The sequence below is a fragment of the Seriola dumerili genome, unplaced genomic scaffold (genome assembly GCF_002260705.1).
Source record: "Seriola dumerili isolate Sdu_G_001 unplaced genomic scaffold, Sdu_1.0 BDQW01000052.1, whole genome shotgun sequence".
NCBI classification, from domain to species: domain Eukaryota; kingdom Metazoa; phylum Chordata; class Actinopteri; order Carangiformes; family Carangidae; genus Seriola; species Seriola dumerili.
The window spans coordinates 6,207,305-6,234,450 of record NW_019174307.1 but is presented as its reverse complement, the minus strand read 5'-3'; the positions used below and the strand labels follow the sequence as shown (position 1 = coordinate 6,234,450).

Below are 27,146 nucleotides of genomic sequence, written 5' to 3'. Positions count from 1 at the left end.
TAGTTTGATTAGAGAGAGTGCCACATGGATGGAAATAATTTATGTGAAGTGCATTTGGATAATATTCCGTCTCCTTTGTAACTGTAGGGACTCTGACTGAAATTTTCTAGAGAACATTATATGTGAATAGTTGGTAAAGCTTTTGAGAGTGTGCTCAAAGAAATTGAGTCGGGTAATATCATTTTTGTGTTGCTTATCAAAAAAAAAAATGAAAAAGATTTCAGAAGTTTCTATAAGAGAACAAAGTAGCGGAGGTTAGTGACTGCCCGCATAACATTTAGCCAATGAGAGGATCTGGTCTATAGCAACAGATTCTAACTGATGACCTATTCCTTTATTCCTTTCTCCTCTGCGATGAGCGCTCGTAAATCTGTGTGAGCCAAGATGCACACAGGAGCGAATCCTGTATTTTTTCTGTTCCGTCTTTGTGTTGCAGTGCACCAGCTTGAACCTGCCAACAAATTATTTAATAACTCTCTGACAACTTATGTGTTATGGTACTGTAACCCATTTGGTAAGTGCTATGGTCACATGATTTCTCACCTAACAAATGGTGTTAAGTACTCAATAAATAGTGTGTATATTGTGGAAAGTGACTTGAAAGTCGTTTGTCTGGTGATAAAAATTAGCTGTTAAGTTGGAGCTGGGTTCCTACTGTAGCAATGGAGAAAGTGGGAAACAGAGCAGTTGCCAGTTTACCCAGCAGGGGCATCTGCGGGGACAGATGGGAGATGATGAGGGTGTGTAATAGGCATCTGTGTGGCCCGTAGGGGAGGGAATACTCGACACTTCTTCCCTCTCTCTCGTCTGCGCACACACACACACACACACACACACACACACACACTTACAGACACCCATTACAGCTTGTCATAGCTTTTTCCACAAATTGTCCTCTAGAGTATACCTTTTACTGTGGCAGACTGTTACATGGATTGAGAGTAAACATGTGTTTACAGGAGCATTGCACTGGCTGTTCCCTTGGTTATACAGACATGCCAGACTCGCTGGTGGAGTGGGGAGAGGTGAATCAGCTCGATATCCAGCCAATTACATCCTCAGCTGAAGGGCCTTTTGCCATGGTCATTGTTGTTTTAAACACCCCATGCTGTTCTCTCCATATCATGCAAAGGTTTTATTTCGGTGTGGATAAAATACCTCTTTGTCTTCTCCTGCTGCAGTAGCATGTTAAGTGGCCATCAGTTAGTTCAGAGCCACTCTGTGGTAAAAAGTGCACTGTTAACAATCTATTCCGATGCTTTCAGTTACTTGTTAGCCTGACATACTCTGAATGTAGAAAATATAAGGGACATCATCCTGATATTATTATGTCCAGCATGTCTGGCAACATTTCTTCTCTTATTGGAAGTAGGAGGCTTGCTACACATAGACGTCAGAACCTCCCAAAGAAGCATTATGCATGTCCATAAACCAGCACAAGTCATTAATTTTAATGTGATAAAAAGAAACTAGCACACGTTGTCTTCTTAAGCGAGAGTCTTGTCATGTAAAACTGCATGAAGACATGTATAACTTCAAGATTAATGGTAAGAATTTGTACTTGAGAATTTAAGTTAAGAATTGAAGTATTCTTTTTTTTTTGTTCTTGTTAGATTTGCCAAAAGAAAACCCACAAGGAATAGAGGTTCTAACCTTGAGACACCTCATTAGTGTAGTATGAAGGAGAAATTGTCCCTAATATGATCTACATTTTCTACATGTGTGTACACCAACTATTCTTATCTGTACGTGCAATATGAGTGTGAGAGTGTGTGTATGTGTGGGGGATTGGGAGGGGGGCTTGCTTGTGAGCTGATTTGTATACATGTTCATTCACACATAATCCCTCATATGTGTCCCTTTTTATCTCTGTGTATGTGTGTGTCTGTTCATGTGTGTGTGATTGCACATGCACGTGTCCAGGTGTACGAGGCCGTGCCGTGCCACAGTGAATGCAGCCAGTTCCACTGGAGGACGGAGCCCTGGTCCATTTGCACCATCAACACTGTGGATGACCTGCCAGCCTGTGGGGAGGGAGTCCAAAGCCGCAAGATCAGGTCAGTGAGCCGGTTCGGCTTGGCAGACTGCTGGTCTGGCACTGCAACACACACTGGGAGAGGTAGACTGGCAATGGTCCTGTAGCTGGCAATCACACTGGTCCTAACATTTGCAATGCCAGGTGACAACAAACAGTGGAAACAAACTACTGCATCGTAATGAGTGTTGTTAGAATTGTTTTGCAGTGTCTTTTTAGTGGTTTAGTAATAGCCACAGAGGACAGCAATCAAGTGTTGACCTTTTCTGCTGGCAGCAGCTACAAGTGCTGGTATCTGATTACGCACAATAGGAAACAGGAAATGCTAAATTGGGAAACTGTGTCACTGTATCAAAAGCAGCAGATTTGGTCTTGTTTAGTATAGTGTATGTCTAACCTTAACTGCGACCACAGTTCAAAAATTGATTGTCATCCTCCCTTTTTGCTGAAAATATGAGTAATTTGAAGCCACTTAAACCAATTCTGTAATTTTTCATGTGAAAACAGTGCAGTAAATTGACTTTTTGAGCCCATGTTTCAGTTTTATACAGTTAAATTTAGAAAAACCCAAACAGAGAGGACAAATTGTCGAGTGCCTGTAAATATATAATCTATATAAATAAAATAAACAAGCTGAAACTCTCAGCTGAGAAGAGGAAAAGTGTAATCTACTCTGAGTCCGAAACTTGAAAATGAGACTCCAAAAAGGACTCAGTTAGTAGTGCCCCAGAGACTAGTTATACAGCTGCATCTGCTGTTCTGCTAGGTGTGTGAAGAAGGGAACGAGTGGAGAAGCCAGCAGTGTGGACGACAGTCTGTGTGATCAGGAGGAAATGCCACCCAGAGCCCAGGTCTGCTTTCTGGCCTGCCCGAACGACTGTGTAGTGGCTCCCTGGGGACCTTGGAGCAACTGCTCCCTGGTAAGAAGCAATAACTGAGTGACTGTGTTCTTGGTTAGTTGAAAGATTGCTGAGTAGCAAGCTGATTGGTTAATTGATATTATTGGAAGCATGTTGAAAATCCATAGCAAATAACTGAATTTTTTAAGTACCTGCCAATGGCAAGATAAGCCATCAGTAATGACATACATTGATGTACATGTTGTACAATTATTATTCTTTTGTTAATTTAGAGAAATGTATTTTTAGATAATTTACTGTGAATAATATATCAAACCTTTGCTACTCATGCCCTCACAAATGCAGTTTTAAATCATTTATGACTCACATTTTTGTAATGATTTTAGACCCTTCTTAGGCTTGGAGCCCACCTCCCTCCATCATTTACATGATGGAAGAACAAGATTTGTGAATTAAAACCATTAGCAGCTGCAGTACTGTTAAAAATAATCAACAATACTTCCCCAACATAGAGCAGTGTGGATGGATTCAGACAACATGTTGAGATTCGCTTTTAAAAGCGTAATGTTTCATCAGGCTTCTTCCAAGTATTAAGGTTAAAAAACTGTAAGTACACATCAGGGAGGTGTTGGTCTTAATTAGTGAGTGTGCTCCACCCAGCTGTTCCAGTCTGCTGTCTGAATTTGCATGATTTGAAATTACATTTTCCGCTGCAATGGTGAGTATTCCAAATGAAATTGAGTTTATGATTGTACTTTGACTCTCCAATGAAGGTAAGCCCTCAGGCTAGAACTATGTAGAATATGCTCCCCAGTGGTCATAGCCACAGGCTACGGGTCACAGGGCCATGTTGGCATAGTATAGGTTTCCAGTCAAACATAACAGTTCAATGGACTGGAACATTGGAGTCGGAGAAAGTACAGTTTCGGGCAAAGAGACAGAGATGACTTAATTAGTCTGAGCTGTCTCCACAGACATTTTGTTTCATTCAATCATTCAATATGCAAGCTTCAGCAGCACTATTAACATCAGTAAAAATCAGCCATTTAATGCATTCGGCCATATAACAGTGTTTAAAACTTTGAACTTGAAAGCCAATTAAATTGTAACAGCCATATAAAATGGTTACAGATGATTTGTTTCTACAGTTAAATTGCCACTGAAACACATATGGTACAATGGAGAACATATTTATATTCAAGAACATATCTGTTCATAATCTGTTTCCTCAAGCACATCTTGAAATGGTTATGACGAGAATCAACAGCCATTTTTCTTGGAACAGAGGGCACAGCTCCCTGTGGGTGAAGGGTAAACTGTCCCTTCTGTTCAAAGTGAAGGAAATTATGTTTTTTCTGTCTTTATTGAAGAAGGAAATGGGGCAAGTCAAACGAGCACACTGGTGGGTCCACCAATATATCCAATTTATCTAAAAGGGGACTCAATTATTGTTGCTCAGATTCTGCGTTTGTGTTGCTCACTTCATTTTGTTCATCCTCCACACTGTGTTACAAATTTTTTTAATGTGACTTATTAGTATTCGGCAGTTTTTATGCCACTCTGCATACAACTGGCTGCAATGGTTACAACTTTCGATTAAAAAAAACAACACTGGCAAAGAATCTCCAAACTGCGTGCTATTGTGTGATACAGACTGAGCAAAGCTGTGAAGAAGTATGTTTAACAGAACTGTACTGCGCTTTCACGCTCAGTGTTTTAGCACCTACTGGAACTTGGTAACTGAGCTTGCAAATTACAAATGAACAGATTTAATTCATTGATTTTCTGAACTCAGTGTGTTTTATTGGTCTAGTTATCAGTTAAGATGGTGTGAAAATCTTTCCGAACTACGCGCTCAACAGCCCAAAGGCACAATTGAGCCAGCAGATTACAGGACTCTGTGCTGTATGTAGCATACAAATGCGTGTGTGTGTGTGACTGTGAGACTGTTGTGAAAACATTAAAAGTATAAAACGGCTGCAGCAGATTCATGAGGCTCACACAGAGGTCCCTCATTAGGAGGTGACAGTGACTGAGGTACACGCCCAGATGTATCAGGAGCAGAGGAGCAAACACAGCTCAGTACAAAGACCTTCATCTTTTTTCCTCTGTGACTAAGCTGACAGTTCTTCCACTTTCACACATTCCTTGCTTCTCTACTCATGATTTCCATTTGCCTGTAGTGGAACTTGAGCAATGTGTAAATTCTCATAATGCCACCTCTGTCTCTTGGTAGATATTCGGTAAATGTTACAGTTCTAATAATTGCTCTCCTAATTATTATCACTTTCGTCTTCATCTGCCTTTGGCTGCGCCATGTAATAGTCAGTAGTACAGTAAATTAAGGTTTCTCCCAGGCTACCTACTTTGCAGGATTATTCAGACATTCAGCCTTAACCTAGAGCTTTTATAGCACACGCTCAGCAGCACTTAACATATATGTGTCAAATAATGTTGAGTACCATTCAAACAAATGCCCTAGTTCTTTCCAAGGCCTCAGAGATGATGCTTGTACAGGTTTGTGTCAGTAAATTTGCATTACCTCAACCTACTGACACCAAAGTGTTAATACATTGTGACAGAAATGGGTTACTATAGCTAATTTAATCTAATCAATGCAATAATTTTAATTACACCACGTTTGAAACTAGAGGCCAGAGATTTTTTTTTATTTTATTTTGTAAACAAAGGAGGGTTAGGCTGATGAGAGTTGGTTTGGGATAGAGGCATAATGAGGTAAATGTAAATTCTTTACATTTAATATTCAAATTACACTGGTCACTTGGTACACTGGTTTGACTTGCCATACAGATTTTGGCTGATATTCTGGCCTCACTCAGCTGCGTCTGTGGCTCCCTGTGACTTCACTAACTAAATCTACAAACTGCAACCCCTTTATTTCTTACATTGAAGTTTTGATATCATTTAATTGTATAAATAGATAACATTGATTTTAAATGGTTTCTGTACACAATTCTCACTCTCTCTTTGCTACCTCAAAACATTTCCTTCCAATATGATACAATCTCCCCATAGCTTTAAAAATATCTGATCTGTGAAGCAACTCCTCTTTTAAGGTATTTTTAGCACACCCACAGCAGTTTTTCAGTGGCATTTTAAAAATCCTTGCTGACTTTTTCTCAGGTTTTGTAGGTAATCTACCGGATATTTTTTCATTAATTTAAAAACTAATTCTCTTGACATCAGTAATTTTGAAGAATTACAGAATGTGATTTAAATGGGATTCAAGGGTGTCATAAAAGTCTTGTTTAAGTTTAAGACCATAGTGCTTTTGTATCATTTGTAATACCTTTTTAAAAACAACATAGGGATTGTGGAAGAGCAGCAGTTGTATTTGATAGTGTTAGTTACATCCTCACAATATTAGGTAGACACATTGTGTTGGAAGCAATACACCATGTGGTTTGTTAGCAAGTAAAGAGAAGGATACCAACTTGAACAGGCTTCTTTTATTAATTGGTTTTTCAGTGGTTTGTCAGTGACCAAAGAATAGATGCCGTTAAGAGAGGCCCTGCTTTGCACCAGAATCAGCTGCTGCATTTTTCAACTGCTGTCCTCTAAAGTATTAAATTTGCTCATTTATTTCTACATTAGTATGATTAATCGAAATACACAGACCCATTCCTCAATTTCTCCTAGATTTCATTCATTTTGAAAGTGATGACTTTCTTATCACTCCCTCATTACATCATCTACTTCATTTATTTACACTGCTTTAGAGAAGCATCCTCTAAAGGAGGCCTGGAGTTTATCCTTGATAATTCATACATGTAAGTAGTCTCCTTGTACAGGAAAAGAGAATTGATTATATGAAAAACATGTGTTCGAAACTGTCTGCTTTTGTCCTGATGCTGAATGGATCTAATCTCTAACGTCGGTTGTTGCTCTAAAAGGTGGTTTGTTGTTTTGAGTCTGATGATAAAATCGTCAATTGCATTTTCAAAGGCAATAAATAATAAATTTGTTATATTGTAATCTTACAATACAGAGTGAGTGTTTTATTGATCAATTTAGTCTTTCAGAATTTTTATCAGAAATAAACAAAACTAATTAAAATGATAAAACTGAGTTTGCAAAATGTCAGAGCCTATTCACATATTAACACAGGATTTTCTGACTTTAGGCTGCTGGTGTGAAAACAAAACAATTTAATCATGACGTGTTAGTGGTTAGTTCATAAATGTAAATGCAGGGACTGCTTTCAATATTTTGCTTAAGGACTCCTGGACTCCAGGTGTCATCCCATCTCCCTTTATTCTTTAACTAAACCTAGACTTTTTCGTGCTGTCATTGTTGAACAGCAATGTGACCAAGGGACAGCAAGAAACAGGAGTAGACACATCCTCCGCCTCTCAGCCTCAGAAGACTCTGCCTGTCCAGAGCTGGTCCAGTCGGAGCCCTGCATCCTCAACATCACCTGCTTTACTTACCAGTACAGAGTCTCAGGTAGGACCACCTGTACAGTGGGTCTGACCTGCAAGCGGATGACGGACTATTGTTTGCATCCAGAGGGAATGTATTTAATTAAATGAATGTGAAGCAAGTCAATTGTGTGGTTTGACCAAGTTTTCCTGCCCTAACCCTCTATAGCATGAATTTTTATTCTGGGTTGTTGCCTCAGGATAAAAGTGCGCTATGCGGTTACTGAAACGCCAAGGTTTTCTATAGTACATGTTATAAGTGGAATAAGGAAAACCAGCAATATATTATATATTATCTGTGTGTATTTCTTTGTGTATGTGAGAGGAGGGGTGAGCCTGTGTGTGCAGTTATGAACAAACACACACACACACACACACACACACACACACACACACACACACAGACATTACTCTGCTGACTGAACCCTGACCTTTTAAATGTCTCTCAAACCTGATTCGGGGACTCTTCCTGGCTCTCTGAGCTCTCTGTCGGAGGGAATGACCCTAACTCCTCCAAGTTCCTTCCACCCAGAAAAAGTTTTTGCGTCTATTTCCTGTATCTATCAGTATAGTAAAGTAAAAACTTTGACTATGATCATAATTATGCAAATGCGGTCTAACTGCACAATGTTGCCCTGAGGCAACGAACAAAAAAACAGTTTTAGTATATAAATAAAAACAAATAAAAACAAGACAAAAATCTTTAAAATGTCAAACAAACTTCTTTACATTCTTGCATATATACATACATATATTTTTTGTATAAAGTTATTTCAATTTAAACATGTTAAAAAGTGATATCTGTCTTACCAATTGGTGGCACTGTCCCCCCAAGGTTCATGTACTTCAAGCCATATGTGGCTTTGCTTCCTGAAAGGAATGCTCCACCCCTGGACAAAAGACCACACCCACTCCTAATTTCATTGTATACAGACATGTCTGGTGATTGTATATGTTTTTCATGTTTTTTTTTTGTTTGTTTTGTTTTGGTTTGGTTTTTTGAAGTAACGGGGTGGTGTGAGGTCCAAAAGTTAGTTTGTAGCCTGAGGGAAACACCATGTGATAGAGCAGCAAGGTTAAGGAAATTCCCCTGATAAAAAGTGTGAGTGTAGCTGGTTGGGTATAGTAGGGGTTAATGTACATGTAGACGTGTAGTGTTGCTGGATAGAACAGTGATTCTGCAAGCAATGGCATCCAACACGGTCTGACAATTAGACTGATGTACAGATTTATGCATGTTTCTGTTCCTGTTTCTCTCTCTGTGTGTGTGTGTGTGTGTGTGTGTGTGTGTGTGTGTGTGTGTGTGTGTGTGTGTGTGTGTGTGTGTGTGTGTGTGTGTGTGTGTGTGGACTGCAGACTGGAGTACATGCCAGCTGAGTGAAAATGCCATCTGTGGTCATGGTTCACGGCTGCGTCTCCTGGACTGTATCCGCAGCGACGGGAAGATAGTGGCCCAGCAGAAGTGCGAGGAGGTAATCACTGTGTAGAAACATCTTTCGTTTATAATGGGATCCTGCAGATGAAAATTTTAATTGTACAATTATAGTCTGAGTCTACAGTTATCATATAAATATTTTTCCCAATATTTGGGGATATTGAGATTTAATAATGTCAAGCTGAGGTTAATGCACACATGTGGCGCAGCAAAGAATACAGTGCAAAGGCTTTTAATGTGACTGACCTCAGAAGCAAATAATAACAGCAATTTCTGTTTAAAACCTAAAATGGACTGGGTTTATAGTTTATTCTTTTCATCTACTGTTGGTCTAGAAATCTCAACGAATCCAGACAGGAACAAATCGAAAGAGAAGCGATTTGCACCAAATTACAGTGAGATCCCTTACAGGAAGAATGGAATATTACACTTCAAAATTAAATTGTTTGGAGAGCATTTTGAAGTATGAAGTATTGATTGATGCCACAGTTCTCCAATTCCTCTTCTGTTCCCTTTGGCTCATACATTATTGAAAGCCAAGTTGCCCAATTTAAGTGAAAATGTTGGATGTGATCTCCTCACACCGTCATGTTTCTCTAAGCAGTTTGAGCCAACACACAGCTTTAGTTCCTTCACTCAATCATGCACAGATAAACGGTGGTCTTGGAAGATGCTGCAAGTTATTGTAAATTCAGTAACAGTAGTAGCTGCAATATTTCTCACTGGTGTGTTGCAAACTGGATATCAATCCTGTTCCACAACCTGCAGTTAACATCTGCTATATTCAGAATCATATTACAGTGCGTGAATGAGCTTTATCTGTGATGCTCTCGCCTCTGTGTTTAGTGTAATGTCCTTAAACAGTTTGTTTGCCACAAATAAAAGTAAAGAAAATTATAGTTCAACATTTGTTGAAAGCACAGTTAATGATAAAATTGCTTATCTGCTGCAGCTCCACTGTCCTGAGGTGAACTGCTGCTTATTCAAAATATGGAGATGTGGGAGCTCCCTCTTTCTTGTCAGTGGAAATAGTTTGTTAGCCCTCCTCACAGCACCGCTCTTGTTTTTCTGCAGTCCGGCCTGATCAACAAGTGGAGGCTGTCAGAGAGCTGCGTGGTTGATTGTCCCGTCAGCTGTTTACTCTCTGATTGGTCGCCGTGGGCGGAATGCTCGCACACCTGTGGTAGCCAAGGTAAACCTTCTGCGCAAACAAACTTAACTTAAGCCAAAGGGAACACCAACCTGATGAACAGACACACAGTGAACCACATGTGCAGCACCTCATTATTCCATCCGCTCAGACTTTCACCAAGATGTTGAATTGTGCATGAATACATTTAAATGCATTAAAATATTTACGAGCATGTGTAATCCAAAGCCTTATTATACAGGGAAACAGTGAGCTGAGTTTTTTTTTTTTTTCAATAATGTATATATTAATATTCTCACTTCATTATCATTCTGTATGAAGCTCAGTTTTTTATTAACACAAGCAGCTTTGCTTCATGAGGTTACATTTTAAGAATAGCAGCTTCATTTAAACTAAATTTCACAGAGCTCACATTTACAGACATCATCAATAATTCAGTGTTCCTAAATAAAATATATACTTACCCTCTGCATGTTTTCAAAAATGCAATTAGTAATCACCAACCTGTGGCATGCCCATCATCACTTAGAGAAGGTCCGGGTGTAACCTCATGCAATATACAAAAGTTAATGAAGTTAACCTGAATGCATACATTGTTTCTTTGACCTCCCAAAGCCAAACTCCCAGAGAGAACGCTTGTTATTCTGTTAATTAGAGAGACTCAACAGTATCTTCTTAAGTTCATCAATATTAATTTGTCGTCAGCTGTCTGTTTCTTCACAGTTAACCCCTCGTTCCAATAAGCTCACAGTTACACAGGCTTTCAGCTTGGGATTTAAACTCAAGACTCTCTCTGTGTGTCTCTCTCACAGCTCTCTGTCACTGTCACTGTGACTCTGTTGCTGCCACTCTCTCAGTTCATTCTCGCACATTGAGAAACACATCTGTCAGGCCTGATGAGGGATTTGCGTCGTATCTGTGTCAGATGAAGCAAGGATCTTGTTTTGTCAGGATGCCAAGGGAGTGTTAATGTTTTTGGTTTGATTTTTGAGATGGCAGAGCTGAACGTCTGCTGTGTCTGCCTGCGGCCCACAGAGCTCAGCGTCTCCCCTGGCGTAACATGCACACACACAAAATGACTGTCTTAAGTTGATGGCTGATGGCGACCATGCCTTCACTGAGCCTCACGGGAACCCGACACTAAGCTGCTCTGCAACATACCAAAGCCGCTATGTGGCCACTTCTTGTTACTGTTGCCGTTTACCAAACATTTCCTGTCACACATTATTAATGGCTCACTTGAACAAAGCGCTTGTGAAGGAAACTGTTAGATCTAAGCATAAAGTGGCGTGGTGACACAGATGTATTGTGCTGCTGTACTAATTCCTCATTGTCATGAGGGAAATATTTCATGGGCTAAAGAGAAGGTGTATCCTCTCTTTCTAAATAAAAGATCCTCATTCATTTCAGCCAGCTGTTTTATTAACTGTTATTTTATGGGACCTTATACTTGTGCAGTGATGCCTTTATGTCTCTTACCCTGACACACATGTAGTTAAGTGTATGAATCCCACAGTGTTTTTGTCCTTTATTCACAGTTTTTATTATTTAGCAGTCTCTCCTGTTAGCTCTGCACAGTGGCTCTGCGAAATGTCGCTATTTTTGATTTTCTCACATAAGCAAGCAAAAGGACTTCTCAGCCTCAACATCCAGCTTGCCGCTTTCAGATGCACTCAAGTCTCCCCTGGTGCATTGTTGTTCATGACGGCGTGTTTGCCTTGATGTTCTGCAGGTCTGACTGTGCGCACACGGAGAATTCTGCAGGAGGCTCATGAGGAGGGTCGTCCCTGTCCCAACCAGCTCACCCAGACCAAACCATGTCCCATAAGGCCTTGCTATATGTGGCTGCTGAGCGACTGGTCCCCATGCACTGTAGAGGTATGACCGAGTTTGTACCTCCATGTGATGTCGTTGTAATCTTACCAAGGGTGCTCACTTTCACCTTAGCTAAAAAGCACTTGGCTTCTGGTTTCGTAATTGTTTTCAATTTATAATTTTCTCTGCATCACATTTTTCAAATATGTACAGCTTGGATTGACATCACACTGAACTGCCACTTCTCTCAAAGGAGCCCTGTGGAGTTTATGACCACTAGTTGCCCTGTGGAGCAATGTTTATATGATCTCTTGTTTTCACATGAGGAAATAAATGGATTATACATTTTTTTATAGACCTCAAAGATGGACGCAATGTATTTAGCATATTGTGTAAATGTTGATAAAGATGGAGTTTTTTTGTAACAAACAATTAATATTAACTGTATACAGTTAATATTAATCATTGTGTGTATCCTTGAGGTCTAATAAACCGCATTTCCTTCTCATAAAAAGCCGGTATTTTTAAATTAGTATTTTAAATCCAGCATTGTTTACATCCATGTTTACTGGCTTGCAGTCATCTTCATCTGTCATTGTTGGCGCATTGCAGCACATTTTAGCATCTCACTGCCATGTTGATCAGTGGAATAGTGTGACATCGTTGGCAGGACTGTGTCTTGCTTCGCCTGCACATATGAGCATGAATGTCCAACAAAATGGGCACCCGCTAAACCCTATGGGGGCTTGTTTTTCTACGCCCCCATAGAAAAATAGCTCTATGGCATGTTCAAAAACTCCACAGGGATCCTTTAAATTACATGTTAGATATCATATTGAATCCAATTTGGACCGTTTTTTAGTAATTGTAATCCCATGAAGGGACGACTAATCAGTCTCATTCATTTTCATCTCATTGTTTTGAGACTGTCTGGTCAGCATTCTTTTGCAAAACAAACTGAATAAATGTTTCTGTGAGGAATTTCTTCTGTCTTACGATATAGTGATGAAACATCTTCAGATGAATCTTGACATGGTCATATTTGTGTGTGTGTGTGTGTGCGTGTGTGCGTGTGCGTGTGTGTGTGTGCGTGCGTGCGTGTTTGTGCAGGGAGCAGAGTGCGGTGAGGGGCTTCGGAGAAGGAACCTGTCATGTGTCGTCCACTGGGGTGACTGGCCTGAGTCTCCTCCTCAGCCAGTAGAGGAGGAGCTTTGTGGAGACAGAAGGAGGCAAAAGATACAACAGGAGATGGAGCAGCCCTGCTTCGTTCCCTGCCCAGGTAAAGCAGCACTCAGATTTACATAATGATCATCTTTGCTTTTCAACTGTATTGACAGCCAGTATATGAGGGATCATTATTAATGCAATTGCATGAAATATACACTATATTGGTATTTTATAATCAGCTCAAATAGAGCAAATCTACACGATTGTATGAATGATTTATTATTCTGGTCATTTGGGATTCACAATACCAATAATTATTTGGTCTGGGTCACTTCAAGCACCACCTAATTTTCTGGTGTCTGTCAATACACTGTCCCCTCTCCCAACTAGCTGACATTTTCAGTGGCTCAATAATTATTGCAAAGTCAATGAAAGTCATAGATTAACTAATGACCCTTTTAGCTCTACATTGTCTGGGGTGACATATCCAGTAATGACCAGACAAAAAAGACACCATGTCCACCTGGAAAAAACAAAGTTCATAGCTTATATCAATGCAGTACCTAAAAGCACGCAAAAGTCAGTACTGTGTAACTAAAAGAGAGTCAGATTTCACGATCAATTATGGAACAGAACTATTGATTTTTACACATCATTGTGTAACAACCCTGGAATAAATTAAGTGTGAAAAATCCTCCTAACTAACTGAAACAATTAACTGATCACACTGCTGTGAGCAATCACCTTGCTCATCACAGCCGTGCAATTAACAGCTACAGTAGAGGGATTCTGCATGTGCAAAGCTTGGACACACAATGATTTTCCAGTGGCAACAACAGAATGAAAATAGTTTAATATAGGAACAGCTTTGATTACATTTATTGTTTATTTATTGCTTTTGCAAAAGCAGTATATGATTTAAAATATACATATATATATATATATACATATATATACGTATATATATGAGATAACAATATAAAATGTTATTGGGTTTACCATAACTTCTCATTTTTCAACTAATTTAGAATATTGACCTTACAAGGTGATGGCAACACATCATCTCGCAGCACAGGTACAGGCACGCTGGTGCGGTATGGTGGTAAGAGCAGCATAGGTATCCAATGATACGCTATGAAAAACACATTGCCTGAGTTGCGTGGTTATCCCTCTATCAGCTGAAACAGGCAGTGATGTCATAGACCTCATCACAGTTTAACACAACCTTATTTTATCAGCTTTATTTCAGTTTACCAATGAGATCCATTAGACTCCAGACAAGTGGATCATATTTACTTGATGCTTTTGGATGGAAACGTAAAAGGAAACTCAATCATTTTAAAAATAAGGAAATTTGCCAACTGTGTGATGAGAGCACTATACATGTGGAAAACACCAAGTACTGACATATTCTGAAACATTATTCCTATTGATACTGAAAATATATGTGGTAGTGAGCGAAACATGCAGTACTTTGTGCCTATATCTAATTTCTAATAATAACATATATTCTGTTGTAGATACGGTAATAAAGAGGAAATAGGTCACAGTTGCATCACTACATTTTGATCTTTGACAAATTCCATCACTATACTGCATCATCTAAGATCACTTGTCCTAGTCAATAATCACATGACCGTTGTACACAGATTACACATAAAACAGGTTCATGTGCTTCAACCTATCCTTCAGTGCATGCCGATATACAGCTGCTGTCCAGCTGCAGTCACTGCTGGGGAAATGCATCAGAAGCAAAACTGGATCAACTTGTTTCTCTTGCAATTTTAACAGTGTTACTGCATTCACTGTTGCCAGTTTGCAGTACACATCAAACCACATACACGCTGTTCTCTGTGATGGATAATGATAAAAGAGCACCACTCTTGGCGGAGTGCCGCCTGTAGCTGTAACTTGGCAATAAAAAAGTAATAAATAAAAAGATTGGTGCAATTTGGCACCGCCTGTGTGTTGTACTGCATCTCAGCAGATAAGATGGCGGGATCATGAAAACAATAAAAAAAAACATTATGGTAACTTTTTTGGGGGATATTTTACTTTCCTCCTCCAATGAAGTGGACATTGGAGAATATAGTGTCAAGTTTAGTCTTGATAAAGTGTATTTTAGACATTTTTTTCAATTTTGTGAAATATTTGAATCAGGAAATCAAGCTGTCACACTGCTGTTAATTGATCATTTTAGTGAAGAAAAAAGAGACCTATAACGTAAAGCGAAAAGGTCATTGTAATCATTATGTAAATCACCATAGCAACAAGAATCCAGCAGATCATAGTTGACTGACATCGCATGATGCCGACTCGTTTTTCCCTTTTCAGGCCACAGTGTGAACATGCTTACGCTGTAAGTGAGGGAGCTGCTGGCCAGCTGACAGCTATGATTTGCTTCACTTGTCACAGTCAGGCTTTCCACCTTGAAAATCTATAATGAAGATTATTATGCTAAGGCACAAGCCAGTTACACATTTATCATATTGTAGAATATAACTGAATTTTAGTCATTTTAAAAAGAGAAACACAATCATTATCTGATAAAAATCAAAAGAATGAGAAACCACCCAGATCTCCTTTGGCTCTTGTCACGTGAGGCTCTTGTTAGCTTTCACTATGAAGAGGCACCATCTTGCAGTGCTTGCTCTTGCTCATCTGTCTCTCTCCCTCCTCTGATCCTCGCCTTGATTCATCACTCAAACCGCCTTTGCTGTCTGTGAGCCTTGGCTCAGGATCAGGACTGTTTGATGGCAAGAGCAGATGTTTGTGTATTTTTTCTTGTGTGTTCATGTGTCAGTTGGTGTGAAGGTGGCAAGCGAAGTGTAGGGGCCAGGGGAGGGGTTGTTGACATGTATGTGATGTACAGTATGTGTGTGCGTGTGGAGCTGTTTGCTGCACACTGCAGCTTTTTGCCACAGTATGTCTTCCACAGCCGCAGCAGCATGAGGGAAGCTGATAGAGTGGATCCGTTTGAAGATGAAAGATAATAAGATGCGTGAATCCACTGAAAGTCACTGATGGACGTTCAGGACAGAGAAGCAGAGGGTTGTTCTGGCTGAGGAGCTGTGGCAGCGGGTGATGTCCCTACAAGATTATCCTATCAAAGACTATATACAATGGATATTAATATTTGACCTTCAAGGAAATAACTGTTGTTTGTATACTGACAGAGTACATGAGCCAACCTTTATCCACTACAAACATTTCCCAAACCAAATGAATTTTGCTTCTCCTATGAGACACATTTCAGTGCTGGGTCTTGACAGTTGGGCTCTGCATTATAGCTTGTATTGTATAATTTATAACTCTGGTTGGTCAATTACTTCTAAATACCCACTGGGCTGCCTGAGTAATTTGTTTGTGCATTTGGTACATTATCAGCCGCAGATGTGTGCTGAAGTTGCTTTCGATCTCTTTATAAATGTTCCAGGAGCAAGCAGGGGAGCCAATAAAATGATCCCTGAAATAGTGTTGGCAAGCTGAATATAAACCACCCTCAAGTTTCCAAAGAGAAAGTCTCAGTGTTATTGACCAAGTTGTGTCTATCACTGAAGTTTTTCCTGTCTTTTTCTTTTCTTCTCAGGAGACTGCCATTTGACTGAGTGGTCATCTTGGAGCTCTTGCCAGCTGACTTGCCTGGAGGGGCGGAGCTTTGAGACCACTGGTCGCCAAGCACGCTCCAGAGCTGTAATCATTCAGGTCATGGAGAACCAGGGCAACTGCCCGCATCAAGTCTTTGAGACCCAGCCCTGTAAAGGTACTGAGGAGAAACCACTTACATACACTTCAGCCTTAACCCTTTTAAAGCAGCTATAATCAATATTTTTACATCAACAATGCAGCACTTATATCTAAAAAGGGTCACCAGAGATAATTTCATCAAACTTTGTAGTTCCCTCAGCTCTGCATATTTCAGCTCATTTTGGTTTTACAACCTCTAACTTTACTGTTCTAGTTCACTCTCGCTGCTTTCAAAGTGTCACTCCAGCCAGAGAAGCAGCTCTAATAAAACACTGTGCACTACTTCCCTCTGCTACAGGAAATAGTGTAGTCCAAAACACAGAGCTTAAAGAGTGAGTGAATAATGGACTAACATTCATGTTGCAAGAAACATGACTTCAAATGAATGCAAATGTTGCCCCATAACTGCTGGATGTTTTAATAAGCAATTGTTTGTTAGGGTAATGATAGGTCAGTGTTGTGTTAGCAGTTTGTTTCCCACTGTCTGTGAGCTGACAAAAATAAAATAAAATAGTTTCATGCTGGTTTAACAAGTACTGCAGCCTCGTGACAACCCCAGCCACTGGGGGTCAGCAAGAACTGGGTGTGCTCAGTTGCCCTTTATTCTCTCTACAAATGGACAAAAAAATCAGGGGGCTAGCTCAACATTTTGTGAATATCAAGTATCTGGAAGGTCAAGGCTTTCAGAACATTTTAGTTTCTCCTTGTGCTTCAGTCACCCTGTATCTATTGAAATTTTGAATAGGAACAAAAGGCCCTGACCCTCAAAATGGATCAATGAAATGGAAATTGTCTTCTGATAAATGTTTATTAAACTTTAGATCTACTCACGAGGGCCACTGAAACGTTTCTATTTAATGCTACTGTCCTGGAAACTACATTCCAATATTTATCAGCATGTATTGAGGCACTATTACCTTGAGTAATATTGTTTGCACCATGACAGAACACTCACCGCCACAGCTCATAACACACATTATGGACTTAAGGCTTATTTTGGCTTTCACTTAATATCAACCTGTCTGGATGGAGGCAAAAGACTAATAGCTGATATTAGGGTGTAAGTGGCAGTCTTGTGTTGGTAATGGAAAAGTTGTCATTGAAACTGAGTCATAGCGCGGTTAGTGGTTAAAAATTACAAATACAATGAAAAGGTTCTCATTAAAGGGTCAGTATTTGAACCATCAAAGGTTAATGCAGCAGCAAGAAAGCGTGCGTGAACCATTCGGAATGACCTGGTTTTCTGTATTTACTGGTCTTAAAATGTGATTTAATCTTCATCTAAGTCACAAGTGCAGACGGATACAATGAGATTAACATAATAACAAATGATCAATTATAATCTTTTGTGTCTTTGTTGAACACACCCATTAAACATTCACAGTGCTGGTGGAAAAAGTAACCATTGGTTGAACCTCCTTTGGCACCAATAACCTCAAACCAGCTCTTCCAGTAGCTGCTGATCAGACCTGCGCAATTTTGGACCATTGATGTCTGGCGTGGGCGGCTCTCATCAGGCCATTCCTCAGCATCTATACTTGGTAAAGGTCTTTGCTTTGAATTGGCCACTCCAAACAATGGATTTTCTTTGTTTGAAATCATTATGTAATAGATTTACTTTGATGTTTGGGGTCATTGTCCTGCTGCATTACCCAGCTTCTACTGAGCTTCAGCAGGTGGACAGCCGCACTGACATTATCCTATAAGAGACCATGATAACCTTAAGAATTCAATTTCTCCTCATGACTGAGCTGTTCAGGTCCAGAAGCAGCAAAGCCCCAATCATGATGCTCCCACTACCCTTAACTTTGCGATGATGTTTTCATGTTGGTGTCCAGTGCGATTTTTACACCATAATTCCCTGTAGCATTGTGGAGTGTGAAGGTGTCATTTAGGAAACTTCTTTTTTCTTTTTTTTTCTTTTTTTTTTTGTTTGGAGAGCAGCGGCTTCCTGCGTGGTGTCCTGCCATGGTCATAGTTGTAACTTAGATGAAGATCTGACCATATTTTAAGACGTGTTGTGTGTTCACTTACTTTTCCTTGCCACTGTAACTGCTACTTAATGCACCTGATTACTGACTTTCCCCAGGCAGACACAGTATGTGTCTTACAGAGGGGACTATGTATTTACGTTTCTTAACTTTTCCATTGATTCATTAAATAATCTTGTACTTTCTTGATTGCTGTACCTGCATACCTTCATATAATCAACCACCAGCTATGTGGCCTCTTGCCGACTGTCTTCCCTCATTAGTTAGATGCTTTTACAACTTTTGGCGTTGTTTTCATTACTGCACAGCTGTATAGCTTATATGTGTAATTTTGAACTAAATTCTGTATTTCACAAATCCTTTCCTGTGGTGTTTCTTCTACCACTGATCTTGCAGCAATTCACGTGTGACCAGATTTTCTTTAATGCATGAAACCAGACTGAAGTTTCACTGTAGGAAAATAGTAAGAGCCTTCCATTAACAAAAAAGTTTAATTCATTCCCAATTTCTACCATCTCATTTCCTCCAAAGACCCCTTTGTCTCATAGCACACTGCCTCGGTAGAAAAGGTGCTCTTTTCCTTTCTCTACGAACATAGTACATCTTAACTTATAAGGTGAACTAGCAGAGCAGCAGCAGAAGTGGTGGCTAATGTCCATGGGAGCCTAACAACAGCTGAATGCCCAGCACAAAGTGCTAATGAACATCATGTCTGCCTCTGTGCCATTACTACAGAAGGAAAATGCCACAGTTACCAGTGGAGGACAGGAGGATGGAGCAACAACGAGAGATTAGTGTGGTGTCAGCGCTCAGACGGTGTCAATGTCACAGGTGAGTTGTTGCAGTCTCTTCACATACAGATCCACATGCTTTTATAGATATGAATATCTATGTATAACTGGTTTAGTGCAGACTACACCTGAAAGTGTCCCAGTTCTGCTTTTGTTCCCCCGCACCGAACTGAATCACTGTGAATTCAGTGTGGATCACATGGATATGTGCTACACTGTCAGATTATTTGATAGCTCAAAAAAGGAATTTGTAAATGTTGAGGGTAAGTGGATCTTCTTTAATTCATCTGAGAAAGCTGTCACACAGGTAAATTCTGCAGAGGCATAGCAAGTTGTTTAAAAATAACCTCAGAACAGATTTCCCCCCTAAGTTCAGAACATGATTGAGACATGAGTGGGGTGAATATAAAAACAGACGTGATATATTTTGCTCTTGTTAATCTTAGTTTACAATAATATTATAGATAACGGATTGATACAGGGGATAATGTGCTACAATAGATATAGTCAGTGACTTTACATCTTCTAAAGAAATCTGATGACATCGGTTCAGAACTGCACATGAGGGTGTGCTGTGTGAACAGGCTTAATGTATTTTCTTTCTCTTACACACTTAGAGAAATATGCACTAACAAACAGATGGTAATTTTAGTGTAGTGTTGTAGTTGAATTTAACACCTTATTTGAGCTGCCCATTCTCTGTGCAGTCTCCATTGATTTCTCTTCTCCCTCTTAACATAAGTAATCAATAAGCCAGACTCTGAGCTGGGAGGCTTTCAATCCATATAAATATAATCATGCATTTGTATTTGTGGCAAGTAAAGCAGGCGTGGAGAAAAAGAACAAAGGTAATAGTGCTGTGGGAACGAAGGCTTTAGGCGAGCTTGATGTGCTGTAAATAGTGGCTGAATGTGATCTTATCGCTGTAAAGAAGTGTTTCTGACAAATATGAGCCCAGACGGAATAACCTCCCTCTGCAGAGAAGGCAAGAACCCCAGGCATTACTCTTTGATATTTTGACATGCAATTTTCCATGTTGGAATTAAAATGTTCACAGATTGATCAGGGACCCTGATAGGCAACTGAAGCCATTAATCAGGTATGACAGTACATTAATTTAGTGATCAATGGGTAAAGGAACAAAAATGAGAACCTGTTGTCTTTCTCCAGGGGGATGTTTCGCACAGAAAAGGCCAACCACGGTCAGACACTGCCATCCTCCGTGCACTAAACCCTTCTCACACTGCACAACGGTAAGATCATTGTACTTTGGTCAGGCAGCTGTAATCTCCATAATTCTCACTGTGTTTTTACTGTTCCCTGCTGCTCCCACGTTGTACATAGGGAGTTAAATGGATTTTGATGGATGGCATTTTTAATTGTCAAGAACGGGCAATTAAAGGAAAATCATGTTACCACCAATGAATGTGGGCTGTGTATCAGTTAGAGACTACACCTAGATGGGGGGGGGGGACGACACGCACACAGGCAGCAATGGCAATGAGAAATAATAGCTTAAGCTTGAAGTTTTACTGCCCCTCAGAGCACCCTTCATGGAACTGCACTTAAAATACAAAACAAGTGTTGGCATAATCCCCCCCTAAGGAGCACAGTTTAATGCCAGAGTTAGGATGAATCAACCTGCAGTAAGAGTAAAAAGTCTTCAGAAAGTGGAGTGAAAGTAGAGCAAACTGTTTTGTAGCAACAGGAATGTAACAATTACAGTTGTCTTGTGCTGGCTGTAAATGACGGTCTTCTTAATGCAGAGCGGAGTGTGTGGGTGTGAGAAGGGTTATACTGAAGTGATGACAACACACGGTTTCTTGGACTACTGCACCAGAACCCCGGGGGTGGACAACAACAAGAAAGCTGATGTGAAAACCAACTCTGGGCGGTTAAAACCCGGGCCGACTCAGGCCCAGGACCTCTTCACAGAGTGGACCTTACGACCTGTTGGCCCAGGTACTGAAATGGAAATCGTCTTTACAGCTCAACGTCCCTGAGATCATTGCTGCCTTTGAACCTGCCTTTGTAGCTTCAGGATCACAAGATCTTCATTCGAGGTCCATGTTGTCACTGGGGTTATCAGTATATGCTTTCAACAGACCATAAAACTGTCAAGAAAATTCTAGTCACTCCTCTGCATTATGTTTGAACTAGCTTCTTTTTCTCATTTATTTATATAATGTGACAAAACCAATTTTAAAGATATCCACACAAAAGATGTAGACGAACAAATATTTAAAACTTTGTATTGAAATTGCTTTTTGATTGCACAGATGGAAGAGTAAAGCTGTGGGTTTACGCCGTGACTGCCGTCGGATTCATCTTCGTACTCTTCATTATTGCATTATCCTTCCTGGTCTGGTATGTACTATATCACTCTCTTAAGAGATCCCTCACTATGCACAATATAAAGAACAAAAGCTCCATTGTAGGTCGCACACACACTTCAGATGAGATCAGAGTGAACGCTGAACACTGGGAAGCAGAGAAGAAAAGCAAATTCCAAACCACCAGCTTCCCTTGAACCCTGTCCTGTCAAATATGAGTCATATTCCACACAATATTTTGTCTGCTGTGCGCTGCTGCTATCAGATAATGGAATTCTTTGTAAAGACTGAAATCAAGTTGGGCTTCCCTGTGCTACTAAGTCAGATACACTGTCAGTTTTTCTTTATTGTCTGTGTTGGTTTTTTTTTTTTTTTCTTTCAGTAAGCCATCCAAAACCACTAAGACGTCTCCTCCGCCGCAGAAGCCCTTGACCCTGGCCTATGATGGTGACATGGATATGTAACCAGGCTGCTATACCTCATCACAAGGACACTCTCGGCCTCAGACAGACTCCAACCACTTCCCTCACATACTACCGATTACTGACCTGTTTGAGCTGGGTGACTTTTTGCTGTAGTGTCCGTACCGTACTGCAAAAACGGAGCAAATGGACTAATGGCAAAGGTCACGTGTGAACTGCTGCTGAAGGGCGATGTTGCCCAGAAGTTTGGCTGCAGCCATCTTTCCTCCACAAAGAAGATGAGCCGAAGCTGATCAAGGTGAAAATGGGACAGAAAAGTCTGTGGGAATAAAAGGACCTCTAGTTTCTTTTTTTTTTTTAACTGCTTGCAACATGAACATGGTTGGAGCACTGTTTGCAACCCACAAAACATGAAGACTCCTCAAAAAAAAAGCAAAGACAAAGTGGATCCACAGGTGTTGACCTTGGAGTTCAGAGGAGCCACCTGGTTATGTGTCTCGTATTTGTGTCATGAGGGAGACAAAACATCTGGAGTCGCCAATCACTCATGACATTCAAAGGACAATGGAACATTGACATTTGACTTTGTCTCATCAGTGCTGGATCTTTGTAAAAGAAAATGTCACAAGCCTTTTGGGTAAACAGCCTTTTTTTGAATTTCTGAGGATAAACAAGATGTTTTATGCACTATGTTAGTGCTGATTCACTTTTTTTTGGTTTTCCTTTCAAATGACTTTTCTAGTGTTTTAATTGTAATGCAAGTTGTTGCTGTTGGACTGTGTTTTGTTGATGATGCCATTATGTTGTGTATATGTGGAAACCAAAAGCAGGCTTGCCTTGAGTTGAATCATTCAATGATGCAGTAATTTCTCCTCCCTGATGCTCATAAGACACTAAATAGAGGAACAATGTCAGAACAGTGTCGTTTCCGCCGAAAAATTGCTGTTTTGGTGACAGAATTGTCAGAGAACAACATAGACAGACCTTTAATGCAAATTATCAGATACCAGCATGATAATGATCATAGCTCATATACACATTCACTTTCATCATAGGAAAAACTAAAAAAAAAAGCACTGATCATCAAAACAAATACAGAAATGAAATAGAAGAATTATCCACTGGATCACACACAGTTTTTATTGGAGAAAAGTATGTTTCATTTCTTTCACAAGGATACTCGCCATACCTATATCTTTTTTACACCACTTATTTCATAAATTATCCAAATACAAGGTTCTCTGGGAGAGAACAAGGCGGCAGACTAGTTTTTGATAGTTTTGAAAACTTTTCTTCCATTACCTTCCTTTTTTTGCACCATGAAGACAGGGCTCAAAAATGAAAGACAGCAAATACCAAATATTTGTGAGCACATATGAATTTCTTATTTCTATTTCTCTGTCTCATGCACAAAAGTAAAGGCTTCTCTTTTTATTTAGCTGGAGTTTTTTTTTTTTTTTTTTTTAATTTCCACTTACAGCACAAGATCCATGATTTTTATTGCCAGAGCATCATATGAAATCATCTTGATGGATCATAAATTCTTACTTACTGGTATCATTTCCACATCCTCCTGTGCATTATTTCTAATAACCAGTGGAAAATTAAGTTCCTAATACTTGGTGGTTTTGGCACTCACCAGAGTTTATGCTGTTTCTCTTTCTGCCTCCACAAACTGAAGTTTTGGTCTTGTGTTATCTGACCTCCTTCTGAATGTATTTTACCAGAAACTCTATAATCTTAATGGTTGTGCAAATACAGTTGTTACATGCTGTAACAGCTGATTGTATGTAGGCATGCTTGATCCATTTTGGCAGAAAGTGCTCCAAGTGGCCTTGCAAAGATTCTGTTTTACAAGTTGCCAAAACATGTTAGTAGTTTCTTTTAGGCAGTGTTTCTAATATTTGGCCAATGAAGGGACGTGTGGTAAATGTTACAACCAAATTGTTAAATGTTTGAAATTTTTAAATAACATGACCAACTAATTAAGAAGTTATTTGGTGACATTTACATTATAAAACAAAGAGCATCCTCATACCTGATAAGAGAACTCTATTGGGTTATGTCCCAAAAAATCTAAAAGTATGTTCATTCATTGTTTACAGTACCATGCTATTTGTGTTACTATTGTGTGTACATGGAGAGCTGGACAAAAATGCAAATAAATGGTGAAACAATGTGAAAATAAAACGCTGCATACTTTCCTCTTTGTTGCACAGAGTGGTAATGTTTTTGAGAGAGATGCTCTAGTCCTGCCGTGATCTTCATCGGCTCCTTGACTCTAGAGTCCTGATAAATTGTAATTACTGATACAGGCTCCCAGGCAGAGCCCAGAATAGATGAGCAGCTGATAAGATTCATCTTGCCCTGCAGTCAGATTCCCAGTCCGATAGTCCCATGATGCGCACAGGTTGTGAGGGAAACAGTGTTTAAATCTTTTGTCTCATCTAATTCATTTATTTAAGACTGTCACTTTTGTTTAAGAGAGGGTTGAATTCAAATGCTTGTGTCATGGCCATCTGATCTGTGCCGTAGACGTGGGCTGATCTTGTCATGTCCAATTCATCTCATTTCAGTAGCTCTCAAGACATATTTGCAGGTTTCAATGAAGATATGTGAACAGCTTGACAATGGCAGTGTCTAGTTTTAATCAGGATTCATCCATTACAAGAAAGCTGGATCATTCTAATAAAAGGCAGTGTGCTGTAATTTTGCAGAGTAGAATGAGAGCTTAATGAATATTTTCAAGGAATAATTCATAACCTTTTAAAGTCATGTTTATTACCATTTATTAGTAATTTATCATGTGCTTGCGTGCGCCCCAGCAGAGTGATGAAAATAAAACCTGTCATCGTCTTTTCCAGGAAGAATGTTCTGATTTTTATGTTTGTATTTATGGAGTTTAGACCTCATCAGACAGCGATTTCTGAGGTGAAGAGTGCAACAGGAAGACAGAGGAGGAAGCTGCTCAACAGAGGAGCCCAGCTGTTATCAAAGCAGAAATCACAGCTGCATGTTGTTGGATGCTCCATAACATTACGACACATCAAGGTTTGAATGCCTGGATCGCCCCTCCAGTCTGTGGTAATCAATAGAACTGAGGGAACCTCACTGATGAATGATGAAATGTCTTGAAGAGCAAACAGCAAGTGCAGATGCCTTTGACTTTACTTATTTACTACATACTGAAGAAGAGAAGAAGATGTCTGGGCTTTCAGGGTGAAGTGTAGGGAGTGAGGACAGAGGGTCTTTATAAGTCCTCAAATCACTGTGCTTAAGTGCAGCCTCACAGAGCTGCGAGCATGGCTGAAGACTTTTGTTAAATATGAAACAGCATTATATAATCATACACACAAAATAACACTGTTTAGCTGCTGTGTCCTATATGCATAGCAATAGCAGCGTGTGTGTGTGTGAGAGAGAGAGAGAGAGAGAGATGGAGGAATAGACAGTTGTTTACTTTGATAAAATGATGAATATCTGGTACTGAATTAGTCAGACTGCATTTCTGCTTCATCAGTTGTAAGATTGAGTTCATTTCCAAGATGTGAGCTTAGTAGAAAAATACTTTTCCACCCTCTGACTTCATGTCCTCTTGTTTTTAGGTGTTATTTTCCCGATCATATGTAGACAAAGCTGGGTTCTGAGAATAGATAAGATTGTGCAAGCTTATGTAATCAATAAAAAAGACTTTGAACTTCAGCCTGGCTTGAACTCAGAGCTAATGGACCAATGAGGACAAATTGGTGTAATAAAGTTAAGTCTCCTACTCACAGTATGGTTCATGTTCTGGCAGCAGCCTTTTCAAAAAGATAATGGTTTAATGGTTCAGCATTCTCTCTTAAGTATTGGTGTGAATTCTCTTGGCTAGGCTTCAAGGATACATTATAACCATTTACAATCAATTTGGTTTTAAAAATAAACACGGCACAGATCTGTATATATATTGTCACTAGGTATAGAAGGCAAAACACTACAGTATTCATGTGTTTCCTGGATACGTTTGACATTTGGTCAAGCTACTACAGCGAGGGGTCCCCCACATTTAATAATAATAATAATCACTGGTATTCATATAAAACCATACAGGTTAGGTTGGGTAAGAGTATATCTGCACCCCTCCTGGTGACCAATGCAGTCTGACAAGTTGGAATACTGTCACCGGTTCTCTTTAACCTGTATACAGGTGGTCTTTCTAAAAGTTAAAAGAGTGTAAGACTAGTTCTGTGGTGGGGGATAGTCTCATTAACCATCTGATGTACTGTATGCTGACGGTCTAGTCGTCCTGTCTCCTTATAGTGCTCAGAGTATGCTCAAGTCATGGTATGCAGTATGACATTAAATGTAACTCCATAAAGAGTGTTATCATGTGTGTTATCACGTTATCATTCTCCTTGGCAGACCAAGTGCTAAATGCAGTGAACAAAGTGAGATAGTAGGTCACATCATCAGGAATGATCTACGCGATGATTACGATGATGTGCGGTGCCAGCGTTGTAAACCGTTTACACAAGCCAACACCCTGGCGTGTGAATTTCACGGGTGCAGATGATGTGAGAAACAGCCCTTTTTACAGCCTGCTGTGCTCCACCCTACGCAGCCCGTCTGTGGGTGCACTTATAGTAAAGCAAAAATGAAAAAAAACTTCAGGTGCATTCAGGATCTTGACAGCTTCCAAGATGGACAAGTCTGAGTCTTATGTTTGAGACTAGTAATGTTTCCACCTTTCATGCTGTGATGAGGAATTTTATGTATAAACGTATGTGTTTAGTAATTGACTCAAAAATATAATCATAAAGGTCCAAACTGAGCCTGCACCAAGTGACACAGGGTACTCCTCTTGTTTCTGGAAACATTGAAACAAGTGTCTGCTATAATCACTGTGGGTTTGTAAAGTGAGATGATTTTACTTTTGTGTTATTGACCTGTATGTTCTTATTAGGAGTCCAAGCAAATGC

At 39.8% G+C, this 27,146-nt stretch overlaps 1 protein-coding gene across 1 annotated transcript in view; it reads left to right on the top strand.

Annotated features, from left to right (window-relative positions):
• thsd7b (thrombospondin type 1 domain containing 7B) overlaps nt 1–22,230 on the top strand; it is a 123,734-nt gene extending 101,504 nt beyond the window's left edge. The window contains exons 19-31 of the mRNA XM_022741319.1: nt 1,924–2,057; nt 2,802–2,955; nt 7,218–7,362; nt 8,694–8,809; nt 9,847–9,964; nt 11,655–11,800; nt 12,848–13,016; nt 16,494–16,667; nt 19,378–19,473; nt 20,604–20,686; nt 21,200–21,395; nt 21,713–21,800; nt 22,149–22,230. Coding sequence (XP_022597040.1) covers nt 1,924–2,057; nt 2,802–2,955; nt 7,218–7,362; nt 8,694–8,809; nt 9,847–9,964; nt 11,655–11,800; nt 12,848–13,016; nt 16,494–16,667; nt 19,378–19,473; nt 20,604–20,686; nt 21,200–21,395; nt 21,713–21,800; nt 22,149–22,230 — 1,701 coding nt within the window. The remainder of the gene's footprint in view (nt 1–1,923; nt 2,058–2,801; nt 2,956–7,217; nt 7,363–8,693; nt 8,810–9,846; nt 9,965–11,654; nt 11,801–12,847; nt 13,017–16,493; nt 16,668–19,377; nt 19,474–20,603; nt 20,687–21,199; nt 21,396–21,712; nt 21,801–22,148) is intronic.
• The last annotated feature ends 4,916 nt before the right edge of the window (nt 22,231–27,146 follow it).